This window comes from Orycteropus afer, unplaced genomic scaffold (assembly GCF_000298275.1).
Source record: "Orycteropus afer afer isolate SDZICR_OR568_19922 unplaced genomic scaffold, OryAfe1.0 scaffold00016, whole genome shotgun sequence".
Classification (NCBI taxonomy): domain Eukaryota; kingdom Metazoa; phylum Chordata; class Mammalia; order Tubulidentata; family Orycteropodidae; genus Orycteropus; species Orycteropus afer.
This window is the reverse complement of record NW_006921603.1, coordinates 20,553,322-20,571,367: the sequence shown is the minus strand read 5'-3', so window position 1 is coordinate 20,571,367 and position 18,046 is coordinate 20,553,322. Positions and strand designations below refer to the sequence as shown.

General features: G+C 38.0%; 1 protein-coding gene across 1 annotated transcript in view; it reads right to left on the bottom strand.

Moving 5' to 3' along the window:
* Positions 1-18,046, bottom strand: part of IL12RB2 (interleukin 12 receptor subunit beta 2) — a 97,002-nt gene that overhangs the window by 73,560 nt on the left and 5,396 nt on the right. Inside the window, exons 2-6 of the mRNA XM_007959344.2 lie at positions 17,050-17,337; positions 9,498-9,612; positions 8,076-8,260; positions 4,482-4,624; positions 3,446-3,596 (exon numbers count right to left, since the gene is read on the bottom strand). Of these exons, the coding sequence (XP_007957535.1) occupies positions 3,446-3,596; positions 4,482-4,624; positions 8,076-8,260; positions 9,498-9,612; positions 17,050-17,337 (882 nt within the window). The remainder of the gene's footprint in view (positions 1-3,445; positions 3,597-4,481; positions 4,625-8,075; positions 8,261-9,497; positions 9,613-17,049; positions 17,338-18,046) is intronic.

Genomic DNA, 18,046 nt, shown 5'->3' with positions numbered 1-18,046 from the left:
CAGTAGATTCCACCATGGAATTGATTACCAATCTCCTCATGGGGAATAACTATATCCAGCTGCCCAGCCACTCAAAACCAGGCTCAGCCAAGCTGACACATAATCTAAACTACCACACACAATAACAGTAGAAAAGCTCCAGGTAATAAAGCAATGGATCATATGTAAATAATTTTTCTTCTGAGCCAAGTTTACACAAATTATGAAAAAGTCTATACTATAACATTAATTGAGTGCTTTTGAATATGCAGTCAGATGGCCTTCTGTTGTGTCTCCAAGGTCCTTTTAATATTGGCATAAAGTTTATGCATGCATTTTTGCTTCAATAAAATACTTGATTACACTTCAATAAAATTGCTTTCCCAATAATTACCAAAAAGCAAAGTACATCAGAATGAAAAAAACATATATGAGATATTTTCCATAGCTATAGTCTGGTGATGCTCATCTAAGCAATGAATATCAAAAGCTTGAAGAAGTATATAAAAAGCAAACTCTTTCTCATTTGGGTTGGCTTTGACTCATGATGACCCCTTGCATGCACAGAGTAGAACTGTGCTCCATAGGGGTTTTAATGGCTGATTTTTCCAAAGTAGATTAATAGGCCTTTTTGCAAGTAGTATCTGGGTTGACTTGAACCTCCAACCTATCAGCTAGTAGCTGAGAGCATTAACCATTTGCACCACCCAGGGATTCCTTGAAGAATACAGTGCTGTGATATTTGGAGAAAAGATGATTGCTGGGTGTTAAATTTTATTATAAAAACTTGTCTCCAGTATCTACTTTCTATCACACTTTGGTATGACTTATAGAGCTAAATTATTTTTCATAGGATCAAAAAAAGGTAAGGATGTATCAAGGTTTAACTATTAGGAATGAGATTAATTATTCCTTATAGCTTTGTTGAACAGGAGAGAGTTAGTGCAATGATAAGAGGAATAGAGATAAGAGTTAGAACCGAGGCATAGGTTATAACATACATGACTTGCAGCAAACAGAAGTAGGACTTAACTAATGTTAAAAATTTGCTAACAATATAAAATATATCCTTGGACCGTTTCAGTACTTAAGATAATGTAAAAATTAACTTATTAATAAATATAATCATGTCTTTTTAATTTAGTACCAGTCATTTAGAAATTCTATTCCAAGGAAATTATTATAGGCAAATGTAAAACCAAAACCTAGTTCTACAAAGATAAAAAAAATTAAGCATGCAACTAATCAACAAATATGAAATGTAGTGAACTTAGTATAATACAATAGAACGTAAGTTGTTATTGTTACGTGCCTTCGAGTCGGACCTGACTCATAGAGACCCCTCTTTGGGTTTCCAAGGTGGTATCACAATCTACTAAGTAGATTGCCCAACCTTCCTTCCAAGGAGTAGCTCATGGGTTTGAACTGCCAGCCTTCTGGTTAGCAGTCAAGTGCTTTAGGCACTATGCTACCGTTGTTGTTGTTATGTGCCGTCGAGTCGGACCTGACTCATAGCGATCCCTCCTTGGGTTTCCCAGGCAGAGCTCCTTAAAATATATCTACCTCATGCTGTCACTTAAACAGTTTACTGTTTAAACTCAGTTTACTCAGTTTAAACTCCATAGTCCATCAATAAAATCACACTCATTTGCTCATATTTCCTCTTTCCACCATTCTCAATCTGGTCAAATTACAAACTTGGTTAAACTGAACTATCAGCCTACTTCATGTCTGCACCCAAGAAGATGTTGTAGAAAAAAAAAATAACCATGTAGAAAAAGCATAACTGTGATGTTAAATGCATAGTCAAAAATTCAAGGGTACGCCTAATTCTGCCTGACAACTTAACCATATTCCCCTATTGCATCCAATAACCTATTCTTCCAGTAAAACCTTCTTTTCCCTTGAACATCCTATCTATACCCCTGGTGCTTATGATTGGCCTCATACATATGGAAAAAATACAAGCAATCAGAAAGAAGTTCTCATATAGTCCTAATCCCAAATAGAACAACCAATCCCATTTGCTCCCAGGCTCTCTGCCATCCTTCTTGCTGCTGTAGATGGCCTTGTCTCTCTTCCTATCAAAGGGCAAACTCTTTGCTTGTTTTCTAGCTTCATCTCCATTTACTTCATCAAGTAACTTGCTTCTTTAATATGCTCTTCTTAAACATACAAACTTGAGGATCTTGAAGTGTTAAAAACAAAAGCAAAACCCTATCTTGACTCTGTTTCCTCTTCCCTCTTCCAGCTGTCTCACTATTTCTCTGCTCTTCTTCCAAGTAAAACTTCATGAAAGAGTTACCTATAGACATCTTGTCTTCCTCTCCTCACTTGCTTGTCAGCCTATTCCAAATAAGCTTGTGTCTCACTTCTTCACTGAGCCTCTTCTGGTCATTGTCATTATGGTCTATATGCTGCAAACTCCATAAATTACTTCTCTAATACTTGACATCTCAGCAGCATCAGACATATTTGACGACTGCTGCTTGAACATTCTTCTCTTGGCTTCCATGACACCACACTTTCCCAATTTTCACTCTACCTCACTACCTGTTACTTCACAGTTTCCACTGCAAGCCCTTTCCTCTTCAGCCCAATGTCTAATGGTCATGCAGCTTTAGGAGTCCCTTGCACGCACATTCTTTCTAGGCTATCACGTTTAGTCCCTTTATATTAACTATACCATTTCCATTCTGATGACTCCTAAAACTATATTTCCAGTCCAAACCCTCCCTTCTGCAAAGCCTTCTTTGACCTCCCAATAAACGGATAGCCATTCCATTGCTGTAACATAATCTTATTTTAATTTTCTGAATAACACATATATCTGACTTTTTACTTTTTATTTGTTTGTTATAATTTATCTTTCCCAATTGGAATGTAAGCTCTATGAGGTCAAGGATTTTGTCTATTTTTCTTATATATCCAATGCTTAGTACCCTAGCTGGAGTATCCCACATGATTGTAATAAAATATTTACTGGAATGAATGAAATCATAGAGTTGTGGTCTATACTGATAAAGAGACTATGAAATAATGTAAAATAAAACAAAGAGCACAAAGTGAATAGTAATATCTATGTAAAAAATAATGTCTCATTTAGAAGACTGGAAGAAATGGTATAATGCAAAAAGTTGGCATTAAATAAGTCCTAGATTCATCACTTACTACTGTCTGTTTTACCTTTGGCAAGTGTTTTAAGCTACTCAATTTCTTTATTTGGAAAATGAAGATAATGCTACCATTTTCACAAAAATGACAAATTTTTGTTATTCCATAAAGTCAATCATCATTTATAGTATACTTGGTAATCTAAATAGCAAAAATCATTTAGCAAAGTAATATTTTTAGTCATCTCTAACTTTAGGTATTAAAAATTCATATATTCTCCTTCTCAAACTTTTTCCTCTCTCTCGTTCCTTTTTTTCCCTCCCCTTCCTTTTTTTTTTTTTTTGACACATACCTTCTTCTGGTGTTTGTTTCTTCAATGATTCACTCCAATCACTCCAACTTCCTTTATAAAGATGTAGCTTAGAGGAAATCTGAAATTCATATTCTGTATATGGTTTCAGATCAAGCAAATCATGTCTTCCTTTGGCATTTGTAACATTAACCTTAAATCAAAAAAGATTTTAAAAGGTGCATATTAAAATTAAATTGATTTAAGGAATCTTAACATTAAAGAAAGAAGTTAGACGAGAAGGCCCACCTTAGATATATTTTTCAAATTTACTATTCAATGCAAAGAAACGTCAATGATTGGGTTTCTAAATACACATGATACTAATATATGATATAACATCTCATTTTAAAAAATACACAAAAATCTCCTGGACTAAGAACTGATCTACATGGGTACTAAGTGGGATCCTGAAACCAGCTGGACAATGACTATAGATTGAAAACCATCACTTTCAAAAACCTTGGAGAACCTACACTTGCGATTTCTTTTTATTTTTTCACAATTAGAATGTAATAAATGTTTTAATACAGACATAGAACTGGCTATAATTAACCCATTATTATTATTATAAATCATTTTTTTACAAAAATACTGGAAAGATTCATAATCTTATACTTTACATTATATAAATAAATTAATGCCTAATAATGTACCAAATTGTGGTGCTTTAGTTTTGCGATAGTCTATTCCATATAAGCCTCTATAGATAGTCTCTAATAATTCTATTTCTGTCACAAAATTGCAAAAATGTAATAATGGGGAGATATAGTATCAGCGAGAAATGAATCCTATACTAGAAATAAATGGTAGAAAAGTAGTAATGATTCTCAGAAGCCTATAGCTTAAAAATTTCAGAATTAGTAATGAAAATTCAAAATATTGCTTAATAAATGGCAGTGTAGTTGACTTTCTGATACATTATAAGTATATATGTTAGGGCTAAATATTCTTAAACTCTATATTTTACTCTTAAGAAAAGACAGAGTTCTGTGTAGTAACATAAGGACACCTTCCCATTTAGTCTTAAGACCATTACCATATTCCAGGACCCGCCATTATTGAACCGATATCTGAGTCGATTTAGCAGCACCAGACCCTCATCTTTCCAATGAAGTGTACATCTTCTCACGGAATCATTTAGAAATGTGATTCCTATGTCCCACGGAGGAAGAGGCTTCACTAGCAACCAGGACAAAATGGTAAATTCAGGTTCCACACTTATAAATTGACTTATGTAATAATATGATATATAAAGATCTGAAAAAAAATTCATTTCTAAGATGCACAACCACCCAATTTGGCAAAACATATGAGATGAATTCCTGGCTTTTTCAAAACAAAGAAAAATTTTGATTCATTTCTAAATAATTAAAATAATTCACCTTAATCTACCCAAATTTTTACAAAATAAAATAATATCAACGTTTCTGATGGTGTCAAACCCACTTAATCTAGTGATTTACAGAAAACTACCATGCCAAACTCAAGAGATTCCAAGAGATAAGAAGGGAGAGGTGGCTGCTGGTAATTGCTTCCAGGAGGAGAAGAAATATTGGTGGGAAAACTTATAGGAAAGGGATAGACAAACAAAAAAGCAGAAGCAAAGTGTAAAGGGAAAAGAAAATAGCTTAGAGATGAATAATCTATGGAAAGAGATGGACACTAGGGTGGGAAAAGTGTTTCAAAAATGTCTATGTTCAGGCTCATAAAATTAGCAGTATGTATGCCAAAATATGACCTTAAATATATCCTACTTGAATTTAGAGGCCATCTGAAGAATAGATTTGACACACTGAACTCCAGTGACCAAAGACCAGACAAGTTGTGGGATGACATCAAGGGCATCATACATGAAGAAAACAAAACTTCATTAAAAAGACAGGAAAGAAAGAAAATATCAAAATGGATGTCAGGAGGGACTCTGAAACTTGCTTTTGAATGGAGAGTAAAGTGAGCCACCATTTGAAATGGTGGGTAAAGTGAGCCACCATTTGAAATCATCTATTTAGCTCTTTTACTTGATCATTTCTTCCAGAAATGTAACATTAACCTTATATCATTTCTTCCAGAAATGATCAAGTAAAAGAGCTAAATAGATGATTTCAAATGGTGGCTCAAGAAGAGTAGAGTATTGTAATGATATGTGCAAAGATTTAGAGTTAGAAAATCAAAGGGAAGAACACACTCAGCATTTCTCAAACTGAAAGGATTGAAGAAAATAGTCAAGCCTCGAATTGCAATACTGAAAGATTCTATGGGCAAAATCTTGAACAATGCAGTAAGCACCAAAAGAAGATGAAAGGAATACATAGAATCACTGTACCAGAATGAATTATCAATGTTCAACCATATCAGGAGGTGGCATGTGATCAAGAACTGATGGTACTGAAGGAAAATGTCCAAGCTGCTCTTAAGGAATTGCTGAAAAACAAAGCTCCAGGAATTGATGGAACACCCACTGCGATGTTTCAACAAATGGATGCCATGCTGGAAGCACTCACTTATTTATGCTAAGAGCTTTGGAAGACTGCTGGCCAACTGAATGAAAGAGATTCATATTTGTGCCCATTCCAAAGAAAGGTGACCCAACAGAATGCAAAATTATCAAACAATATCATTAATATCACACACAAGTAAAATTTGGCTGAAAATAATTCAAAAACGGTCACAACAGTATATCAACAGCAAAGTACCAGAAATTGAAGTCAGTTTCAGAAAACAACTGAATGGAATGAAGGATATCATTGCTCATGCCTTGGTTGAAAGCAAAGAATACCAGAAAGATGTTTACCTGTGTTTTTATTGATTATGCAAAGGTATTCAACTGTGTGGATCACAACCGATTATGAACAACATTGAAAAGAATGGGAGTTTCAGAGCACTTAATTGTAACTTGTACACAGACCAAGAGGCAGTTGTTCAAACAAAGGGATATTGCATGGCTTAAAACCAGGAAAAGTGTGCATCAGAGTTATAGCCTTTCGTCATACTTATTCAATCTGTATGCTGATCAAATAACCCAAGAAACTGGACTCTATGAAGAAGAATGCGGCATCAGGATTGGAGGAAGACTCATTAAAATTTAGCATATGCAGATGATACAACCTTGGTTGCTAAAAGTGATGAAGACTTGAAGCACTTACTGATGAAGATCAAAGACTATAGTCTTCAGTATGGATTACACCTCAACATAAAGAAAACAAAAATCCTCACAACTGGACCAATAAGCAACATCCTAAAAGATGGAGAAAAGATTGAAGTTGTCAAGGATTTCATTTTACTTGGATCCACAATCAACACCAATAGCAGCAGCAGTGAAAAAAATCAAATGACGTATTGTGCTGAGCAAATCTGCTGTAAAAGACTTCTTTAAAGTCTTAGTCTTCAAAGTGCACCTGACCCAAGCTATGGTATTTTCAGTAGCCTCATATGCATATGAAAGCTGGACAATGAATAATGAAGACCAAAGAAGAAATGATGCATTTGAATTGTGTTGGTGAAGAACATTGAAAATACTCTGGACTGCCAAAAGAACAAACAAATCTGTCATGGAAGAAGTACAGCCAGAATGTTCCTTAGAAGAGAGAATGGTCAGACTTTGTCTCTGGTAATTTGGGCATGTTATCAAAAGGCACCAGTCCCTGGGGAAGGATATTATGCTTGGTCAAGTACAGGTTTAGTGAAAAAGGAGAAGACCCTGAGTGAGAGGGATTGATTCAGTGGCTGCAACAATGGGCTAAAGCATAGAAATGACTGTGAGGATGGCCCAGGATTAGGCCATGTTTCATTCTGTTGTTGCTGAGTTGGAACTGACACGATGGCAACTAACAACAAGAACAACATGCAAAAAGGTGCTATGACAGGAGAGAAGATAGACAAAGTGTGTGAGGCTGTTATTTCAGGTAAACTTCAGTCCTACCTGGGATTGTCAGAACTCAGGGATGCCTGAGGTTGGTCTCTGATTTAACAGGGCCTATTTTATTAGCTCAGAAATGTGCCAGAACTAGTTCATTCTAGCTCTCAAGCTGATAAGAAGATTAGAGGTAAATATTTCAAGAGAAAGATACATTTGTACATGCATTTTATTGATAGCTTGTACCTGGCTGCTCTAGCCCAGTAGGCCAACATGTAGTCATCTCAGAGCAGTGGGAGTATCCATGGGGGTAAAAAGATACCCCCACCAAGAAGGGCCTATTTGAATTTCTTGAATAACCTCACAGTCAGATGGCATCATTGGTAGTTGGTGCCCTCATAAAGTTGGTGCCTTCATGACATGAAGTTGTTGTTGTTGTTATGTGCCATTGAGTCGGACCTGACTCATAGCGACCCCTCCTTGGGTTTCTGAGGCAGTATCACTACGGAAGTACATTGTCTCATTAGCTCTTATTTTTCCAACAGAGAGAATAATGTTGAATATCCCGTTTTGTACCACTATCTTACATAGTTCTAAGTTAGCATGCATTTTATTGTATTAAAGTAACTTCTACCCTTTGCCTATGCCCATTGGCAACTTCCATCAACCACTGTCTTCAGTGAAACAAACAAGTACATACATAAGATTTGAGCATTAGAGAAGAATAAATTTTATGTACCAATGAATGGTACCTACTAACAGGGAAATAAAATATACCTATGTCCAGGAATGTGAATGTGGATGGAAATGAAGAAGAGCTTCCAAGTTTATTGATGGCAGTAACCTTGGCTGTGTAACTGGATTCAGGTGATTCAGACGTTAGGTTTATTCCAAGATCCAAATGATCACAATAATGATCCTTACATTGCTTTTGCCAACTTAAATTTTGTGGTCCACTTAACCTTTAAATAAAAGATAATTATGTTAAGATACTTTATGTGTTATTTTTTCCTTTAAATAACAAAACCAAAACCAAACAAAACTCACTGCTGTGGAGTCGATCCCGACTCATAGCGACCCCTCCTTGGGTTTCAGAGGCGGTTTCTATATAGAAGCAGATTGTCCAGTCTTCCTTCCAAGTTAAATAAGAAGTGTTCAAATATTTAAAGTTCTAGACACTTTTTTAAGGTCAATGTCACGACCAGGGTAAGCATCATGGGCATATTTGTATTGTGTGGCCATAAATATGATCCTATCTCCCTTCTCTCTTTTTTTTTGGTAGAACTAAGATTTTTTTTTTTTTTAATCTTCTCATAGATGACTAACTTTCCTGAATATACTGCCTGAATTCCCTGGCTGCCATCTTGGCTCCTGAATGAAATTTCAATCATTATCCAAAGGATCCCTGGCCACTTTAGCAACAATTACACAAAAGAAGCAGCTTCTGGTACAGTAATGGTCAGACTGGAATCCTTATGCCCCATCTCCTGGTCACTCGGGCTTGGGGCCATCTAGTAGAAATCAGCTGGGTCTTTGGATGGGCCGTGGAAGAAACTCTGTATCCACTCTTCTTGTGGACTCAGGTCAGGAAAACGTGCTTAGAAAAAGCGCCTCAAAGGCTAAGAGAAATTTACCACAAGAAGAATCTATTTACATATCATGACCCCAAGAGTTTGTAAACATAAAAGAGGGAAGTGATTTTATGCAGTCAGTTTACCCCTACTAGACCAGGGAAGATCTATCAAAATATGGACCTGGGATGGTCTGAAGAGCACTCTTAGTTAGCACTCAGCTGAGAATAGTTCCCAAGATATCAGGCCTCACACTTTAGGTCAATGAACCAGTTTTAATTGATGAGGATTAGATTTTTTAAAAAAGGATCTGATTGTTTAGAGGGAGCTCTGGTAGCATAGTGGCTAAGACACTTCCCTGCTAACCAGACGGCTGGCGGTTCAAACCCACCAGCCACTCCTTGGAAGGAAGGTTGGGCAATCCTACTTCCGTAGTGATACTGCCTCGGAAACCCAAGGAGGGGTCACTATGAGTCGGGTTTGACTCGACGGCACATAACAACAACAACAATTGTTTAGAGGTATCTGTTGTTTTTTTTTTCTTTAGTGAAAATGGAACTGCTGGATATTTTGAAAGATCATCTAAGTGAAATCCTACAGAGCTGAAAAAATAGAGCCCCTTACTCACTGTAAAGTATAGTCAGTTGATATATGGGTGTCTCTTCCTCTGTCCCAGGTGCAGACCACAGTCCCATGTTCTCCCTTCTGTATGCAAGATACATTTTGAGGCTGTTCTGGTACAACTTTAAAAAGAAAGAGAGCAAAACCTCATATTTTAAATATCATATAAGTGATATTTAAATTCCATTGTTATGTATTTGTCTAACAAGATGATAGTACCTATCAACCCAATGCCCCATCCCCTATAACAAGGTAAGCTAGGAGGTATTATAGAGTCCTTCAAGTTCAAATTTACCTTCAAGGCATAAGTTCCTTCTAATAACAGTAGTAATAGTAGTGAATATGGATCAAACAGTTAGTATATGCTCAGTTACCTCAGGTGATGGTGCATTAACTTCCTCAGAGTGAAGCCCCTTCAAATATTAAAACCAGTTGCCATGAAGTCAACTCAGACTCATGATGACTCCAAGCGTGTCAGCATAGAACTTGCTCTATAGAGTTTTCAGTGGCTGGTTTTTGGTGACAGATTACCAGGCATTTCTTCCCAGTTGTATCTGCATGGACTCAAACCGCCAACCTTTCAGTTAGCATCCTAGATGTTAACTGTTTACACCACCCAAGACTCCATTCAAATATTGTTGTTTTTAGGTGCCATTGAGTCCATTTCAATTTATGGTGACTTGATGTGACAGAGTAGAACTGCCCCATAGGGTTTTCTTGGCTATAATCTTTACAGAAGCAGATTGCCAGATAATTCTCCCATGGAGTGGCTGGGTGGGTTGGAACCACTGACCTTTTGGTTAGCAGCTGAGCAATTAACAGTTTGTGCCATCATTAGGCAGGCACCTTTAAAAGTTATGATACCTTTCCTCCATGGACCTAAAATTTGCCTATTTCTACCCACTGGCTCTAATCATGTCTTCCTGAACTATAGCACCTAAGTCTAATTTCCACAGTGCGTCCCTTGGAGCACTCTGTGATCATTATAAATTAATTGATTCTTCTTTTACATGGATATTGTGTATTTCTCATGGGCCAGATGGTGCTAGCTGTAGAAATACAAAGAGGAACAAGGCAGGTATAATCCCTTATCTCATAAGGTATATATTTTCAAATGAAGCTACTTTATAGTCAAAGACAGTTACCAAAGCTAGGAGTTTCTCATACATCATAGAGGGAAGAGAAAGTATTCTGTTACTTGTTCTCATACCATTCTACCCTCATTCTAAGACCCATATGTAGAAGTCAATTTGAATGTTGTTGTTGTTGTTGTTACGTGCCATTGAGTTGGCCCTGACTCATAGCGACCCCTTCTTGGGTTTCCAATGCAGCATTACTGCAGAAGTAGATTGCCCAACCTTCCTTCCGAGGAGTGGCTGGTGGGTTTGAACCATTACCCTTCCAGTTAGCAGTCAAATGCCTTAGGCACTACGCCACCAGAGCTCTGATTACACCACAGAGTGTATTAAATTCTAGCAATTTGAATAGAACAGATATTTTCTTTTGGTGAGATAAAACAAGGATAGCACTAAAGCTTTAGATATTGTCTGTACGTCCTCCCCCCCCCAAAAAAAGCTTCACTAATGTACTAAATGTGTTTTGTTGTTGTTGTTTTTACACATAAAATAGACATGGTACGGTAACTGCCCACTCTGTGAGCTTTGACAAGTTAACCTCTCAGAGCTTCAGCTTTGTCTATAAAGCAGTTATAACATTATTTAGCTTAAATAGTTTTGTTTGAAAAACTATGCATTCATAAGCTTTACAGAGTCAAACAGTTCTACAAGGCTTGTTGCAAAAAAAATAATAATCCCTTCCTCCTTCCCACCAGTTCTCCCCTCGCAGAATCTACCACTTTCAACTTCTTTGCAGCTGATTCCTTTGGCACTGTTTGGGATTGCTAAACAACATACAGTTACACATTCATTTTCAGTTTTCACTATTTTGCAAAGCACTGTCCAGGAGACCCTGAGCGGTGCAATCACTTATTATGCTCAGCTTCTAACCAGAAAGTTGGCAGTTCAAGTCCACCCAGAGGCTCTTCAGAAGACAGGCACAGCGATTTACTTCTGAAAAAAAGTCAGCCATTGAACCCTATAAGAGCAGCTCTACTCTGACACACATGGGATCACCATGAGTCAGATTCAACATGACTGTAATTGGTTTGATTTTGGTTAAAGCACTCTCCAATATGGAAAATGGGGGTTTAGCTCTTCTTTCTTCCTTCTTGTGAAGTTGTAGCACAATTGTGATTAGATCAGCATTTGGTATAGATTATTTTGATATCATACATATTGAGACATAAATGTCATATACATAAACACTACTTATGGCTGAGTCACAGAGAGTACTAGGAAAACCTTTCATTTTCTGTATTACTTTTTGTTTATCTTGGAGTCAATACTTGTCTTGTTCTATTTGCTTTATTTTCTACACTTTGTATTATTAATGTAATTCCAAACTTTTAAGCCAATTATTTGAGTCACTGTTTAACAGATTTGGATGCATTGGGAATTCCACTAGTTTGAGGACCTCTCTCTTATAATCTTGTGAACATTCCAATCAAAACTAGCTGCCTCTATGCTTGGTACACAGCTGTCACTGTGGAATTGCCTGTCCTAAGTATCTTGGGGATTAAGTCCTCTTTTTCTTGTGTTGGATCTCCTGTTTCCTAGATCCTATCCTTCTTTCTTGATTTAATTACTTGTGTTGATGAAGCACATCCTTCCGTAGTTCCCTGGGAAAAGGTGCATGGAGGAGGGGGCAGATTTTGAGCAGTTCTCTATTTATCCTCCTACTTGACTTACACTTTAGCTGCATATAGAATTCTAGATAGAAAGTAATAACCATTCAGAATTCTGAAGGTAAGGCTCTGCTGTTGTCAAGATTTCAGGTTGCTCTTGAGAAGCCTAAAGCCATTCTCATTCTTCAGTCACTGTAAATGATATGATTGTACAATCTTCTCTTTGTACCCAGCATTCTGGATTTTCACAAAGATGTGTTAAATGAGGGTCTATTTTCATCCATCCTTCTGAGTTCTCAGAGGGTCATACACTCTGTCAAGTCTTGGTCTTCAGTTTGGGAACATTTTTCTTGAATTTCACTGTCTTATCAGACCAATATTATATATGATGATTCCCTCTATACTGTTTTTTTCTTTATAAAAATCTATTATTCATAGATAGAACCTTTCTCTAACTTTATCTTTTATCTTCTATATTTTTAAACTCTTGGTCTTTTTGCTCTACTCTCTGGGAGACATCCTCAGTTTATATTTCTACCCTCCCATTGAGTTTTTCACTTCTGCTTCCTATGTTTTTCATTTGGGGGCATGTTTTTTATTCTGTGAATGTTTTCTTGTTATAGCATCCTATTCTTTTTCTGTATGAAGTATTTTCTCTTAATTCTCTAAGGATATTAAAGATAGTTTTCATTTCTTAACATTTTCTTCTCCCTGAATATTTCCTATTTTCTCCACTTTGCTTATTTGTTTGGTTCCACGTGGTTTTGTTTGTTTGTTTTTATTGACCTCTTTCATGTTAGGCATTTTCCTCAGAAGACTGTATTTCCCTCATGTGTAGGAGAGTCCATGAGTGAAGCAAACAGTTAACATACATGCTCAGTTGCTAACCAAAAGGTTGGAGGTTCAAGTCCATCCAGAGATACCTTGGAAGAAAGGCTTGGTGCTCTACTCTGAAAAAATAGCCAGTACAAATCCTATGGAGCACAGTTCTACTATGACACACATGGGGTCTCCATGAGTCAGAATCATTGGGGGTGAGGGTGGGGGGAGTGTGCAGTTTTATCTCAGAGGGATCTGGCTGGGTATTTTGGGGAACTCCTGTTGTCAATATTTTTAGGTGTTTCCTCTTGGCCTGATTAGGTTTCCTGGAAAAAGGATTTTCTAATCTTCTGCCTGGAGGGTACAGGCCTGGCTGCTTGCATTCTGGGAGCTAAATGGAGGAAAGAGCTGTATGTAAATGTTTTCTTAATATTTCCGGTTTTCTGTATGCTCTTGCCACCTATGGACTTGTGTCTCCTAATTCAGAGACTGGTATCACTTTTTCACATACCAAATTCCGGTTTTATTGCAGAATAGGGGAACAGCATCTGCCCTATTATATGGAATTGGGAAAAGAATCTGAGATTCTAACTGTCTTTTTAATAGATTTTCAGTTAAACCTCCACTTTTAGCCCCACTTTTGCCCTCACTCCCAAAAGTACATGGTATGACCAATTTCCGAGTCTTTCTGGAATGAGGGCTTCTGCTTTACATCAAGTTTCATCTTGACTTTTCTCACTGTCAGCTGTTGGTTAAGTCAATTACCACTGGCCTACTTGCTTTCAAGCTTCCAAAATTTTGTTGATATGTCCTCTTCCCTCCGTTCCTTTTTTGTCCTTGAGAATTAACATAACTGGAAATCTTTGTAATGTTATTTCAGGGGGAATGGAAGTAAACTCGTATGTTAAACTCACCATTTTTACTCTTAACCCTGCATAGGGCCTTCTGATGAGCAAATGAGATGTAAGGTGCCTTACAATTTTACATAATGAAGATGAGTTCTCAGCGCCTCCCTACTCCTAAAGATTTCATTTTTAAAAATGTGAAACATTCACCCACATATCAAGTCGACTTTCTCAATGTGAGTTCCCTAGACCATGAAATCAAGGTGTCTACTTGATGCAGACTTGGTTTTGTAAGCTTGTCTGCCTCAAGGGAAACCAGACATAATTCTTCTTATTATAGTTAATACCAGCAAAGAAAAGCAATCAAAGGCTTTGAAAAGTTAAAATAGCTTGCAATATAATAAACAATTACAAGGTATGGTTGTTATTATTTTTAAAAGTCCTACTTATCATGAGAAATTTTTTTTAAAATCTCATAAAAATAATTTTCAGAAATATTCACAGCCAAAGCACATATTAAAAAGCACCAAGCAAGGGTTCATGTATTGCCTTGGTTATCTAAATGGTTTGTGGATCAACCCTATGAAGTTGAGCTAGAGCACTGTGTTTAGTTATTCCACAGATTGGATGAGCTCTGCGTGGTAGAGCAGCCCAGCCTAGGCAAGGGCCACAAAGAAAAGGCTAAAAGGCAGCCTGCTTATTTCCAATTCTGGAAAAACAGCCAATGTTGTGATAGGCCTCTTAGTGACAGCACTACGGACTACCACTTATCACAAAAAGATAAATGGGCTATCACTTTATCACTAGCTAGGATTGAGCATATTACAGTAGGTGGAACCAAAATTCATTGTTTCTTTTCTTGGAATGACTGGCTATACTCCGAAAATGATGTTGCTTCCAGTCAATCCTTCACTTCAAAAGCGCTAAACTTGCTCAAAGAGCAATCATTTGATTGTGTGGTTACCACTTGTTCATGTTGCACAAGCAACATACTGTAGCACCACCCAGCATCACCTCTGAGCTGAGGACAGATAAGTTTCACCATCTCCTCAGACCTTTGGACACTGCAAATTGTAATAAATGCATCTACATGTACTGGATGGAAAAATGAAAATGGCAAAGGGGATCACAGTACTCTAATGTATCTCAGTATAGATATGATATGGAATGAAATGGCTAGGAACATCTGCAAGGGAACTGAATGCCAAGGCTGTCGGCAATCTACTAAAAGAGAAGAAAATGCCAGCAGCACTCTGGACACTTACAGCTGATATCACAGAGCTGAAAATATCTTACACAAATATATAATATTGGTCTCATAAGACAGTGAATTATCCAGGTGAAATAGTCAAGTGTTTTGCAGGCAAGGGAAGTAAGGCCCAATGGTTTGTTTTTTGATCGTTTGTTTTTCAATTTCATTTTGTGTATACCCAGTGCTTGTACTTTCTTTTAGGAAACATGTGCAGGTAGCTAGCATGCTGCACAAATGAAGAAAAGAGTAAAACTGGATGAAATTGCAATCCTAGCTCTTATCACCTAAGTGGCTCCCATGTGCCTGTCTCTAGATTAATCACTTTGCATACAAGCACTTTGCATTTAATCACGTTATGCAGTAGGTGTTCATATCTTTATAACACAAATGGTGTACTAGAGGCTGGGAGAATGGAAGTTGTCTAAGGGTACACTGCTAGTGGCAGGGTTGAAATTCAAAGCTCAGCTCCGTTTACTCACCACCACAGCAGTCTAGGCTGATTGGGCATGACCCCTAAAGGGTGTGAAAAAGAGGCCCTGATCTGGGAGAGAGGTTTGGGATCTAACGGAAACTACCTCTCGCCCTTCTCACCCCTGATGATTTGCTTGGACATGGTTTTCTGCTCAGTTCTTCTGTTGACCCTCTAGGAAAATTACCTGGCACCTATCACATTCTTACAGGTTAGAGAGAAGAGGCTTCCATTTTTCCTGGAAAGAATGTCATTGAACTTCATAGCAGAGACCCTGTCCTGCAGCCTGATGCAGCAACTCCTCTTCGTCCCCTCACGCCTCTCGCCTCTGCTCCAGAACTTCCCTGCAACCACAGAGGTGCAGGGCACCATAGGATCACCAAGGCTTTGCCTGCTCACTGGCTTGACTGGCTGGGCCTCCAAGGCTGCCAGCTGCAGGCCGGTGTGCTGCTGGCTCATGCTGTGCACTGTGGCTCATGCTATTGATGCCAACTCCGACATCTTAGTTCTTCAGCAGCTGCCCGGAGGGACCATCAGAGCAACACAGTAGTGTTGAGCTGTTGCCCTGGGCAGTGAATTTTGATCACTGAAAGACAGGGAAACTCTTCTCTCTTTCCCCTGCCATTGCATTTCCATATATTCTTTCTGGGGATGCCCCTAATGACCAAGCAACCAGCTGTGTTTTCTGTCAAAGCTGTGGCCAGCTAGTGACTTACCCATGCTGTATTAGCTTTCCCTCCTTTCCTGGTTCACTCCCTCACATTTGCCTCCTTTGAAAGTGCATCTCCCTCTCTCCGCAAAGTGTTAGCGTGTCAGTTTTATCTTAGGCAGTTTTTTAGAGAACCCAACGAAAGATAGTAAGTATGATAATAGCTCCTTTTAAACCTCTGCTAAGTATGATAACTAGTGGTCAGGGGTGATCATAGTTGAAAGGGAAGGAGAGGACCATGGGAACTACTTCAATGACTGTATTTTCAATGTTGCCATATATATTTATTTATGAGAACTGCTTTTTGTGCCTTAAGTTAGAGACGAGGAAAGATGTTAAGCATTGTGTAGTTGGCCTGGGCAGCATAAGTAGAAGGAGACATCTCTTTCTACTTTTTTTTTTTCCTTTGGAGATTGTATAAAATCTCGTGGCATTAAGGGAGGAAGACTGAGCTGCAGAAATTCCGATTTCCTGCCATTGGAGTCCAAGGAAAACAGGAGAATGGTCTTAGCAGCCAAAATAACAGTAACAAAACCAAAACCAAATGAGGCCCTAGTTCTGATTTCTCGACTTCTCACACTGACGTCCTCTTATGTTACGGTTAAGATGAAATATTCCCTCTGATAGAAGATAGAACATTGTTCTCTATCTGGCTTTCTGTTGAATTTATCTCAAGTACCAAAAGTATGTTAATTTTTAGGAGTTCAGAATGGAATGCTCACCACCAACAGAGACCTCTGCCCCACATATTCGAATCTCGTCACCACTGCTACAGGCCAGTTTGCAGCGAAACACGGTTGTGCCAAGGGGGAGACCTGTGACTTGAGAGCTGAGGTAGTGGCTATGCTGAGAGTGAATTGTTCTGTTGAATCTGTAGAGGATTAACTTGTTAGAACTGGGATAGCTCGAGCAGCCTTGTTGGGGCTTCAAATAACATGAAATATTGACAGCTGATCCAAGTGAAATTTCTTTGGAAGGCGTCACAGTCACATTTCCTCTCTTGCACACATCTGCAATAAAATAACAAATGCAATACTCAGTGGGCACATAAGAAGCCCATTTCAGAATGGGGGACAAAGGCAGGTAAAATCAGGCCCATCACCTCACAGATGTACAATCCACACTGTTCTGGCTATACTGGTGACATCCAATAAAAACAGAAGGCAGTCATATTAAAGTCTAAGTGTTTTTCAATTAAAATATGTACCCTTCTCAAAAAATAGTAATATTATGACCAATACAGTAATAAGAAAGTGGTGAGAAAATAGAGTTGGAAAAACATGCAAGAACAGAGTTCCAGAAATAACCAGCCTCTATTATATGCAGGAGCTCTGTAGCCCAGTGCCTAAGGCACTTGACTGCTAACCAGAAGGCTGGCCATTCAAACCCACTAGTAACTCCTCGGAAGGAAGATGGGACAATCTACTTCCGTAGTGATACTGCCTCTGAAACCCAAGGAGGGGACTCAACGGGATATAACAACAACATTATATGCAAATCATTCACCAGCCAAATAAATAGGGCTTCTGAGAATCAATTATATTTGCTTTTATCACCATTTATAATTTATAATGCTTACTTTGATACTCATACAAAAAAAAAATTCTAAAAATGTATTGCAGGGAGTTCTGGCAAGATGGCAGACTAGGCAGAAGGACTGCACAGATGCTCTTCAACAAAGAAAAGGGAAACCAATTAATACAGACACAGAAGATAATC